Source organism: Xyrauchen texanus, chromosome 21, assembly GCF_025860055.1.
Source record: "Xyrauchen texanus isolate HMW12.3.18 chromosome 21, RBS_HiC_50CHRs, whole genome shotgun sequence".
NCBI lineage: Eukaryota > Metazoa > Chordata > Actinopteri > Cypriniformes > Catostomidae > Xyrauchen > Xyrauchen texanus.
The window spans coordinates 2,594,678-2,607,026 of record NC_068296.1 but is presented as its reverse complement, the minus strand read 5'-3'; the positions used below and the strand labels follow the sequence as shown (position 1 = coordinate 2,607,026).

Sequence of the window (12,349 nt, the reverse complement as noted above, 5' to 3'; positions counted from 1 at the left end):
GTGTGTCAGAGCTAATGGTGGGTGGATGAACGATCGCTTTGTTTCATGGTGTATTATGATGTTGTGTGTGTGTGTGTGTGTGTGAGAGAGTGCGTGTGTGTGAGAGAGTGCGTGTGTGTGAGTGCGTGTGTGAGAGAGTGCGTGTGTGTGAGAGTGCGTGTGTGTGAGTGTGTGTGTGAGAGAGTGCGTGTGTGTGAGAGAGTGTGTGAGAGAGAGTGTGTATGTGAGTGTGTGTGTGTGTGTGTGTGTGTGTGTGTGTGTGTTTGTGTGTGTGTGAGAGAGTGCGTGTGTGTGAGAGAGTGCGTGTGTGTGAGTGTGTGTGTGAGAGAGTGCGTGTGTGTGAGAGTGCGTGTGTGTGAGAGAGTGTGTGAGAGAGAGTGTGTATGTGAGTGTGTGTGTGTGTGTGTGTGTGTGTGAGTGTGAGCGAGTTTGTGTGTGTGTGAGCAAGTGTGTGTGAGAGAGAGTGTGTGTGTGAGAGAGTGTGTGTGTGAGAGAGTGTGAAAGAGTGTGTGTGTGGGAGTGTGTGTGTGTGTGTGTGTGAGAGAATGTGAGTGTGTGTTAGAGAGTGTGTGTGCGTGTGTGCGTGCGTGCGTGAGAGAGTGTGCGTGCGTGCGTGCGTGTGTGTGTGAGAAGAGTGTATGCAAGGTGAAATCACTTGTGTAGCAGCTCAGTGTCAAGTGCTTTGTTGCTCCAAAATGCAGCATCGATAAAATAATAATCTTTTGTTTGGAGGCATAATACATATTTACTGCAGATCTGTGAATTTGAGAGGCAGTTAATTAGTAGTAAGTGATCTGGTATCTGCAGATGGAGGTGATGGGTAAAACGAGCTTTGTGTGTGTGTGTGTGTGTGTGTTGATGGTGGGCGGACGGGCAATTGTTTTGTTTCGTGGTGTGTGGGTTGAAATTGTCTGTAAAAAGGAAAAAACAGCAATGTCCTTTTGTGTCTCTGTGTGTGCTTGAATGTGTGTCTCAATAGCTCTGTTCCAAAACCTAATGAGCAGACAACTTACCCCATATAATGCTATATGCGTGTTATTAACTAAAGTAAGCGTGCTCTTTTGTTCTTTTTCCTGGGCAAGAAAATTGACAATCTTCAATAGTTCTTTTGTAAGACTTTTCGGCATGTGCAAATGCAGTTTGAAATTGCCTTTAAAAAAATAGAGTTGTAAAATATTATAAATCTACCCTGAGAAATATTTACTGCTGTAAAAAGTGACAACTACTGTATTTTTTAGAAAGTGCGTTTTTTTTTTTTGTCATCAATTGTCATAAAAAAAAATAATAATAATAACAGCCCAAACTTAACCTATTATTTGAATGTTTTTCAACGTGTACCATGACTACATAATACAAATGGGACAATATGGTGATCTCACGATTCGGTTCGATATACGATATGAGGTTCACAATTCTATATAATCTCGATTTGATATAACACTTAAATGAAAAAAATCTTACAGGAAATTGTTTATTTTCTGACAAAAATATTTGAGCAAAATTCTCAGAATTTATAACAATTTTTTTTTTAATTTAATACACAATATAAATGCTCAAAGTTTGAATAGTAAAAGTTTCTCTATAAGAAAAAATCACAGACTAATAAGCTGTTCAGAACCTGTCCTGAAAAAAGTATGTGAAAGTGAATATTTATATTTTATTAAATTGTTTTATCATTATTATAATCAAAATTAAACTTTTTAAAAATTCTACATTCTATTAATTCATATTATATCATGAAAGGGTATATATAATAATGATATGAGCTATCACTGTTTGAAATAATGTGTATAATTTACAAGTAATAAAAATGAGTTTACATTCATTTGTATAAGAAATGCTAAAAAGGTTACTGTCACTTTAAGAGTTCAACGAGCAGCTCACAGTGTTCCGGATCAGCGAACATCAACAAGAATCTCTCGGTTTCTTCAATGCACCCATGCTGTGTGAGATTAATATTTATTTGTACTTTTTTATCTGACTGTAAAGAACAGAAAGTATATTAAGATTGATGGACACACATTACACGGAGGAAATGGTCTGTTTTAAGCTCAAGCACTTTTCATCAAAACAAGGGGATGTTCCAGGTATTTTGTTTGCATTTTGTTGTCAGGCATATTGAAGGTGTTTAGAGAAGTCTTTTTGGATTGCAGCTGGCTGGGGAAGTTTAAAACTTTTTGTTTTGGTACCATGATTTTGTGTCACACGAGTCAGCAGTCCATCAATGTTGTGGAATTCATCAGTGCATCAGAACACAATAGCATTTACACTAATGGTGCAGTCAAGACTACAACCCCCTAGACATAGACCCAGAACAATAACAGACGCCTTTTGTCTTAACTTAAGGTTGCCAACTGTCTCGTATAAGCAGGGACGTCCAGTTTAAACCTCAAAATGCTCGAGGCCTACCCTTCCACCTGGTTGGACGCCAAAATGCCGCCTCTGATTGAAGGTGAACCGCCCCGTGGTGAACCCTAATTTAACCCCAAGGGCTGTTTAGGAAAGAAACAATTAGCTAGAATGACTTTCAGGACCGTTTCGGAGAGTGTGTTGGATTATCTGCTTTCTTAACTGTAAAGATGTGTGCACAACCATTAATAACATTGTAGCAGTTGGCTGGAATACATAGCTACTATGTAGCTTGTTACTTTAAAAGCTACACTATTTTGAAAGCTACTGTCATGCTACTGAAAAATTTTGAAATTGGTAGCATCCCTAATTTACTTAGTTACTCCCAAACACTGGTGTAAACAGGGACCTTGAGTTTCAGGTGCCACTGGGCATATAAAATGTCAAATGATGAAATCGTGAGACACAAACCTCTCTCCACAGGCAGAAAGAAAGCGAGCGAGACGGGCAACCCTGTTAGTCAGAATACTGGAATAAAGCAAAGGGACTTTAGTCCTGACTGTGGGGAGGAGAGTGAGAACTCGTAATCCTTCTGGCTCAGTGGCGTGTCCAAACTTTTTTGACTGGGGTGGCCCATGTGGGGCACAGACTCATTCAAGGGTGGCATGAAGTTTAACTCAACATCCCTGATATTGAGTTATAGTTCTGTGCAATTTTGGAGTTGGAGTGATGTAATGCTATCTATTTTTTTTTGCCTCTTTTTTTAAGAGACATATGTGACGATGAGGAGGGCGTGGCTGGGCTGTGATGATGCACGGCTGGCGCTGAATCAGCTGATCAGCGGGAGAGCGAGATAAAGGGGAGCCGGAGGCGCCAGTTCGAGAGCGAGACGCACGCGGCCGTGTTTGCATTTGTGTCTGTTTTAAGTTTGACATTAAAACTTTGTTTACTGTTCAGCCGATTCCCGCCTCCTCCTTGCCCACCTTTACCTGTTACAATGTACTATGAATTAAGACTGAACGCATAACATGATTTTTAAAAACGTTGTTTGAGGCTGATAGGTTTATGTAAACGAGATATCCGCGCATATTTAAAAGAAAATACTTAGGATGCACACATCGATGTTGTACGCGGAGTGGTGGTGGCGTAGTGGGCTAAAGCACATAACTGGTAATCAGAAGGTTGCTGGTTCGATCCCCACAGCCACCACCATTGTGTCCTTGAGTAAGGCACTTAACTCCAGGTTGCTCCGGGGGGGATTGATCCCTGTAATAAGTGCACTGTAAGTCACTTTGGATAAAAGCATCTGCCAAATGCATAAATGTAAATGTAAATGTACGCACCCCGAAACATCGCATGGAAAAGTAGTCAGACATTTCATATCTGAATGATTGAAAGGTTCTTGGCTGGAATAAGAGGATGAAATATGCAGAGGTTTACAGCTGTGTAGTTTGGATAGAAGAGAGTACAGGCTTGTTCACTTCAAGCACTGGTGATGGTGGCGTAGTGGGCTAAGCGCATAACTTGTAATCAGAAGGTTGCTGGTTCGATTCCCGCAGCCACCACCATTGTGTCCTTGAGCAAGGCACATAACTCCAGGTTGCTCCGGGGGGATTGTCCCTGTAATAAGTGACCCTGGTCTCTTTTAAAAGAAGAACACTTAGGAGACGCTGCCTAAAGAATTAAAGTCATAAAGAAATTAGAAAAGCTCAAATTGATTGTAAATTATGTAAGGAATAATTGACGACAGACCTTTGAACTGATCGCTGCATGTCGTGACCACATTACCGCCTCGGGTGTGCATTATTTTCCAATAATGGGCCGGAGTCGATTATTCCACAGTTACAACGGTTACCACACATTAATACATCGTTCAGGTTTTATCTCAAGTCATTTTCTGGTTTTCTTCCCTAAAACGCTCTTATGAGAGGCACTACTTTCTTCCGGCACAGATTCAGCGTCTTTAGTACTTCTCAAGCCTTCGTTGCTAATTTGAAAACATTACGTTAGAACTAGCAGCGGAGGCTTGCGATGCTTTACTCGAGGACTTACTAGAGTAATAAGTTAGTGCGTTTGTGCATGTGTGTGTGAGTTTGTATTTGAGGGATCGAAAGAGAGAAACTCCGAAAATGAGAGAGATCGCTTTTGGGATTGCCTTTATTGTTGCAGCTCTCGTCAGAAGTAACATCGATTCAAAATCGTAAAAACCCTTATAAACCGTAACAAAGTTTTTTCATCCCCACTGAGATGTGAGACGACATGTTTTTCGCTCTCGAGTCTGTTTGGGCCTTAAGTGTGTGCGTTACGCGTATAGAGTGTGTGAAAGGGGGAGCGCAAGGGTTTTTCCCAGAGATATTTTGGATAATATAAAAAAGCTTTGAGACAGCTCAAGTCTTCGTTGCTTCATATGTAATTTAAGAACTAGCAATGAAGGATGCTGATTAGGGCGAATTATATTGAAAGAATTGTGTTGAATTTGAGAGGCGGAGCCTTAATTTGGCTCCAGCGATTTTACAGAGAAAAAAGCTGCAGGAACCTCATTATTTGTTCGATCATCTTCAAATTTGAAACGTAACTTCTTTAGACTCGTGGCTTTGGGAACATTGTATTTCTGGGTTGTCTTAACACTTTTATTATAGTTTTTTTTATTATAAAAACATGTTCAGCACAAAATATTTCCATTACTTTAAACTTCATAGTTCTCTAACTTTAAAAAATAACAACGTATATTAATTCTGAAACTTGTGAAATAAAGCCCAAAGTGTCTCTTTCAAAAGATACCACAACCGTGTCCATACTCCAAAGGGTCCCGTAAATACAACCATTTCAGTTCGAAAAGGGCGGACATATCAACAGGTTAAAAGTTATTTTGGATAATAGAAACTGTTATATTGCTCAAGTCGCGGGGGTGCGGCTCTATTTGTTGGTTGTGACTAGAGTCTCAATGTGTGTATGTATTAGCGTGTGTAAACGCAAGGGAGCACAAGAGCTCTTTTTAACCGAAATTTAAATAAATGTAGGATATTTTAGACATTGTTTTGACGTTCTTAACTGATGTACTTAACCAATGTCTTTGCTTTAATTGGTTATTTTGTTGTGGACGCCTGTAGGGCTCTTTGAAATAACTGAAATAATTTGGCGAAGTGATGTGGAACCGTTATGCGGTCACGACCTGGAACTACTTATATAGTAATTGCACACCTTAGAACGTCCGTCAACCAATCAGAATCAAGAATTTAACAGACCTGTGGTATAATTATAAATCATTTTTGCATAAAAAATATATGACACTGTCCTTGCCAAAACCTAAAAATACAATGGAAGCCACAAGTCACAAGTTTTGGCCATATCTAATTATTGGGGGTGGTCACGTTCCCCTCAATGTATAGTGTGGTTACGGCCCTGGTTGTAGCGTCTGTAGAGTTCATTTCACCAGGAAACGGCCCGATACACAAACGATCCATGCTAAAACCATTTTGCAACAATGTAGGTATAGTAATGTGAGTCCATCAGAATCTGTTGAGTGAATGATTCAATGATTCAACGAATCTGTTGAGTGAATGATTCAATGACTCGCTCATAACACAAAAACTTGTAACCTTGCCCTTACAATGGACTCTAAAGAAAGGGTCCCTGAATGAATCTTTTGTGGTGAACAGATTCAAAAGATCCAAGTTGCTTGGATGCATTAATATCCCCACCATTTGTTCTTCTCTTTCTGCTAGCAACTCCCTTCTTTTGATTCCAAGCACATTTGCAATCATTTACCCCCATCCTGTCTTCCCTCCCTATCGCTCTCTCTCTCTTTGTTTGTATATCTCTCTCTACCTTCATCTCCCTCGTCTGCATGATGATTACGTTCTTTCCTCCTGTTCTCCTGCACGGCTTGCCTCCTGCCTCCCTCTCAATCGCCCCAGACAGCAAACCCCACACGTCTTTGATTCTGCGCTTGAAAAATGAAGATGGTGAACTTCAAAGAGAATCTTCTTCTGCTGAAGCGTACCAGCCCACTCAACCTCTCTGCCGTCATTTTATCTGCACCATCTTTCTCTCTTCCTCCCTCACGCTCTCTTTCCATCTGTATTTTTGTCTGTTCCTATCTTTCCTGTGAAACTATCACCACCTCTTTCCGTTGGTCTGTTTTCATACATGCACATGCACGCATATGCACAGCACTTACGAAAGAGTTCTGTTGCGGTACCATGGTACACTGATGGTAATACGAGGGTAAGTAAGCAATGACAGAATGTCCATTTTGGGTGAACTACTCCTTTAATTCCTTCCCTGTTTGGCGAAGTCAGAATTATCTGCATCTTTTCCTTCCGTCAACTTACTATCATTGTGTCCCTCCCTCTCTGAGTTTGAATGTGTTTGTGCACAGTCACAGATAAGTGTGGCATAATCCCATTTACTTGCCGTGCCAACCCGAGCATGTTGAGCACTTTTACAAGGATTATTTTTACCTGGCTCTGTCTCTCTTTCTCTTCTTCACCTGTCATTCAAAGCCGAGCTCTCAGCGGCACTGACAGAAGACACCCGACTCTTGCCTTGTTTTCCCAGTGGCAATCAAGACACACACTGTCTCTAATTACAGAGCCTGTAAAACCGTCTCTTCACGACCACAGAGTGACACAGATACGCCGTAAACACCAAACACATTTGGCTTACAGTACCAGTTTCAGAGGCAGAGGAAGGGAAATAGAAAGAAGAGGAATAGAGGTCTGCTGCCAAACTCGAGCCAGAATGGGGCACGACACACTGTCGAGTTTTGGGTCTGTTTTACAGGTATACTTTGGGTTTAGGACAGGTTTGAAATTAATGATAAATTTGATATTTTCTGTATGTATTTTTGATTGCAATACAGCTTGTTTCAAACAGACAAGTTAGAGGCTGTTCACGCCAAACATGCTAGTTCTCTTACGAGAGGTTCTCTCGTATTGCGTAAGCTAGCTTACGCTACGGGAAAGATTCATCTTTTCTGAGATATTGAAGCCAAAAAATTATCCTTAATTTTTGTATCCATTATCAACGCAGTGCGGCAGCTGCAGACCTTGAGCGGGCTAGCTAGCGAGCTCATAGGTTGCTCTGCGGCAACTGCTGCAGCCTATAGACGAGCTTGGGCGAACTCGCATCCAATGAGAGGCGTCCGCACGCTCACTGCAACAAAGCCTGCCAAAATGGGCGTGACTAGAGTGCATATAAGCGTAGTTCGTAGGCTGGAACCCTGATTTTCATCTCTTCAGCGAAGCTCTTCGCATCTCTGAACTGGAAGCCGCGTCACCGTTCGAGGGGCATCAAGCAAGCGTGGACAGCGCTCGAAGAAGCCGGCCGTCTTCGCCACCTTCAGCCGTCCTGCGAGCTACGCCATCCGGCGACGTATCCTTTTTAAAGCAAGCTAGTTCTTATTAACTTCACAAAAGAGTACGAGCGTCTTTTTAAAGATGCCTCGCTCCACTTCATGCCGCGCCCCTCTCAGCACCGGAGACCGCCACGTCATCTGCGCTCTCTGCCTGGGACTGGGGCATGCAGAGCTCGCCCTCGCTGAAGGCGGATGCGATCTCTGCGAGGAGCTTCCGATGTCGACCCTGCAGGCTCGACTCGAAGCGCTCAGGACCGAAGCCGCCGCCGCCTTCCATTCAGCCGCGCAGTAAAAGCGCCACTCTCAAAGGCTGCCGGAACCAGTGGTAGAAGCGATTGCCTCGCCGGAGCCCCTCCCTCGAGCATCGCCTTCACCCTCCCCGCCCACCCGGGACACGCAGTTGCCGCCGAGCGGCTGCTCTGCTGCCATCTCGGACGAAGAAGCGGAGGATAAGGGCTGTTCCATCATGGCTTCGGACAGCGAGGAGTGGTCAGGCTCACACGCCTCCTCCTCGGCCCAGGAATCCAGCAGGACCCGCGCCGAGTCGAGGGGAACTAGCGCCTCCTCAAACAGGCCTTCGACCGCCTCGGGCTCGAGTGGTCACCGCCCCCTGAGCAGGCTCCCAACAGACTCCACGCCGCACCTTTGCCCGCCCTCCGCGAGATGGCGGTCTAAGCTGGTGCTCCCGTCTAAGGCCTGCAGAACTACTTCCGCCTGTGTTGGCCGCGCCTATACCGCCGCCGGCCAAGCCGCATCTGCTCTGCATTCCATGGCCATCTTACAGACAGAGGCTGTTTCAGATCTGACTAGCCGACTTGGGAGAAGCTGAACGCACTACGCGCCGCTCTCTCTGTCCGGTCTCTTCGGTTCCGCGGTGAGTGGCATTGTTGACCGTTTCTCGAAGCCCAAGCCATGAATCTCTTTCTGCCTCGTCGCGCTAGCTCCTCTGCAGGCCGCCCACGTGACCAGCCTCCTGCACGAGCCTCTTCACAGCGCCCAGCTCAACAAGCCAGACTTCTCAGCGTCGACAGGGCGGCCGCCCTCGATCAGCGCTCAGACAGCCGCCGCAGACCGCCGCCCCTGCGGGCCTCGGCCTAAGATTGTACTGAAACCCGAGCAACCAATGTCCTCCTAGCGTTGTTGAGAAAACGACGGCTCAGTCCCGCCACGGCCGGACCACCGTCAAAGCTTCGCCCCCCCTTCTCTCAGGCTACTGCAGTGGTGGATTCAGCAGCCAACAAGCCGGTGATATTACCCGCTTGTCTGCACTCAAACGCCGTTTCCACGGCGACCCAAAATAAAGCCTTATGTGTAGAAAATGTGCCCACAATCCAGTGTTCACCCCTACACACAAGCATTACACGTCCCGTGTCCCTATCAGAGCACACTCACATAAAGCGGTTATGACCCGCTCGAGTGTTAGGGTTAATAAACGCACCCACGAATCCGTGTGCGCACCCATTCTCTGGCCACTCTGTCACACGACCAGCCTTATGTGTAGAAAATGTGCCCACAATCTAGTGTTCACCTCTACACACAAGCATTACACGTTCCGTGTCCCCATCAGAGCACACTCAAAAGCGGTTACGAACCACTCCAGTGTTAGAGTCAATAAATGCGCTCACGAATACGCGCGCGCGCCCATTCTCTGCCCGCTCTGTCACACGGCCAGCAAACACTTCTCTGTATGTAAGTCCCATGCCCGTGGCTATGCTTGCGCATCACTTAACAGACGTGACTCTTTCCCCATTCACCTCAATCGGGCAGTCACTCACAGAACAGCCTGTCCATGCTGTCTGCGAGCAGTCCAGCATAAGCACAGTAAGCGCTCACACATTCTGTTCAGCTGCTGTGTGCGGCAATCAGAGCGATTTGGCCATTCACCCTCTAACATTACGCTTCAAAGCGTGGGAAGATATTCCAGGGATATCCGAATGGGTGTTAAGCACAATAAAACAGGGCTATTTGCTACAGTTCGATCGCCGTCCTCCTTGCTTCAGAGCGCGCTCGAAACTACTTTGAACACGGAAGCAGCGTGCATGCTTCGTTCAGAAATAGCAAACCTTCTGTGCAAAAGGGCCATAGAGAGAGTGCCGCCTCCCTGAGCGAGTCGGGGTTTTACAGCCGTTATTTTCTTGTCCCCAAGAAAGACGGCGGCCTCAGACCAATATTAGATCTCAGGGTTTTGAACAAAGCGCTTGCAAAAAGACCGTTCAAAATGCTTACAACCAGCAAACTCCTCACGCATGTGCGCCAGGGGACTGGTTTATTTCTCTCGATCTGAAAAATGCATACTTTCAGATTCAGATAAATCCCGTCACAGGCCATTCTTGAGATTCGCCTCGACGGCCAGGTTTATCAATACACCGTCCTTCCGTTCGGCCTGTCCTTAGCACCTCGTACTTTCACGAAGTGCATGGACGCGGCGCTCGCACCCCTGCGGAGTCAGGGTTTGTGAATTCTGAACTATTTGGACGATTGGCTGATTTTGGCACAATCACATACGGAGCTTCTGTCTCACAGGACAGTTCTCCTCAGTCATCTGAACAGTTTGGGCCTTGCAGTCAATTGGACCAAGAGCTCACTACAGCCCAGTCAGGCAATTTCCTTCCTTGGAATAGAACTAGACTCAGTGGCAATGACGGCTCGCTTATCTACACAGCGCGCGCGCCGTGTGAATCGACTAGCCGCGTCATTTCAGATGAACAGCCTCACACCTCTGAAGAAATTTCAGAGAGTGCTAGGCTACATGGCTTCAGCCGCAGCAGTACTTCAGCTGGGTTTACTGCACATGCGCCCGCTTCAGCATTGACTAAACACCCGCGCGTCTCGCCGGGCTTGGGCCTGGGCCACAGGCCGCCAGCCCATCAAGGTGACTCAGACCTGTATTTCAGCTCTGCAGCCCTGGACAGTGGCTGAATGGTATCAGCGGGGAGTGACAATGGGAGCTGTATCTCGCCGAAAAGTCATCTCGACAGACGCGTCCAACACGGGTTGGGGCGCGGTCTGCGAGGGCTCTCCGGTTTTCGGCCTATGGTCAGTTCAGGAAAAGCTCCTTCACATAAATTGTCTGGAAATGATAGCGGTCGAGTACGCCGCGTGCGCTTTCTCCCGGTCATTCAGGGTCACCACGTCCTGGTCCGTTCGGACAACAGATCTGTGGTATCCTACCTAAACCGTCAGGGCGGTGTCAGATCCAGGAACCTCTTCCATCTGACGAAACGCATACTGAGTTGGTCCCAGTGCCACCTGTGCTCACTGAGGGTGACGCATGTGCCAGGCCACCTGAACGACGGCCCGGACAGACTGTCCAGAGACAATATTCCCCCAGGGGAATGGTCCCTGCACGCTCAAACAGTCCAGACATTATGGCACCTATTCGGCAGAGCAGAGATAGACCTCTTTGCGTCCAAAGAGAACTCTCACTGGCCAATATTTTTCTCGAAAAACGAGGACGCGCTGGCCCAGACGCCCGCTTTACGCCTTCCCTCCCGTCTCGCTATTGCCACAGGTAATGCAGAGGATCAGGGAAACGCGTCACTCGGTGCTCCTCATAGCCCCGCGTTGGGAGAATCAGACATGGTTCCTCGAAACAGACACTATCTAGATGGATAGTGGACGCTATTGCTGCTGCATACGCGTCAAAAGACCTGCCATGCCCGTTGGGCATTAGGGCTCACTCCACTAGAGGCATGGCATCCTCGTGGGCATGGTCCAGCGGGATTTCCATTCACGACATATGTGTGGCAGCGGGATGGACTTCCCCCTCCACCTTTGTCAGATTTTACAATATGGAAGTGCCCGCTCTGCAGGCAAAACTACTAGCGGTTTAATACGCTACAGCTCCCCTGGTGAGCTGCACTGATGGGACACATTCCACACACACGGCACCGCCGCTCTGTCGTTCCCTTCCCACTATGTGCTTATGTATTACACAGTCAATGACCCGCATTCTTGCCGGCCAAATATTATTTCCCCACTCATAAGGGCTCCCCGGGTCCCCCTTAATTCCCTGGGGCTCATAAAGTGGATGCTTGGCGCGACGGCGTTGACAATGGGTTCCCGTAGCGTAAGCTAGCTTACGCATATACGAGAGAACCTCTCGTAAGAGAACGTATCGGTTACCTAACGTAACCTCGGTTCTCTCTAGATGAGGGAACGAGTATTGCGTAGCCGGCCGTGCTCGCGCCACGAGCGACTTTTCGCTTCAGTCAATGAAAACCAGGGTTCCAGCCTATGAGCTACGCTTATATGCACTCTAGTCACGCCCATTTTGGCGGGCTTTGTTGCAGTGAGCGCGCGGACGCCTCTCATTGGATGCGAGTTCGCCCAAGCTCGTCTATAGGCTGCAGCAGTTGCCGCAGAGCAACCTATGAGCTCGCTAGCTAGCCCGCTCAAGGTCTGCAGCTGGCGCACTGCGTTGACAATGGATACAAAAATTAAGGATAATTTTTTGGCTTCAATATCTCAGAAAAGATGAATCTTTCCCGTAGCGTAAGCTAGCTTACGCAATACTTGTTCCCTCATCTAGAGAGAACCGAGGTTACGTTAGGTAACCGATACGTTTTCTGAACAAACCATCAGGTTTTTTCCCCCCATTTTTCTCCCAATTTGTAACGGCCAATTCCCAATGCGCTCTAA

The 12,349-nt window shown here is 46.6% G+C and overlaps 2 protein-coding genes across 4 annotated transcripts in view; one reads left to right on the top strand and one right to left on the bottom strand.

The window, feature by feature from the left end:
* The window catches only part of grm3 (glutamate receptor, metabotropic 3), a 73,553-nt gene that overhangs the window by 24,487 nt on the left and 36,717 nt on the right, over positions 1-12,349 (bottom strand). The window lies entirely within an intron of this gene.
* LOC127661387 (endosome/lysosome-associated apoptosis and autophagy regulator family member 2-like) overlaps positions 1-12,349 on the top strand; it is a 119,985-nt gene that overhangs the window by 71,777 nt on the left and 35,859 nt on the right. Inside the window, exon 22 of one of the 2 annotated variants that reach the window (XM_052152048.1) lies at positions 3,118-3,530. The exons of the other annotated variant lie outside the window; for it this stretch is intronic. Coding sequence (XP_052008008.1) covers positions 3,118-3,129 — 12 coding nt within the window. The 3' untranslated portion in view covers positions 3,130-3,530. Of the gene's footprint in view, positions 1-3,117; positions 3,531-12,349 lie in introns of those variants that run through there. 2 annotated transcript variants of the gene reach the window in all.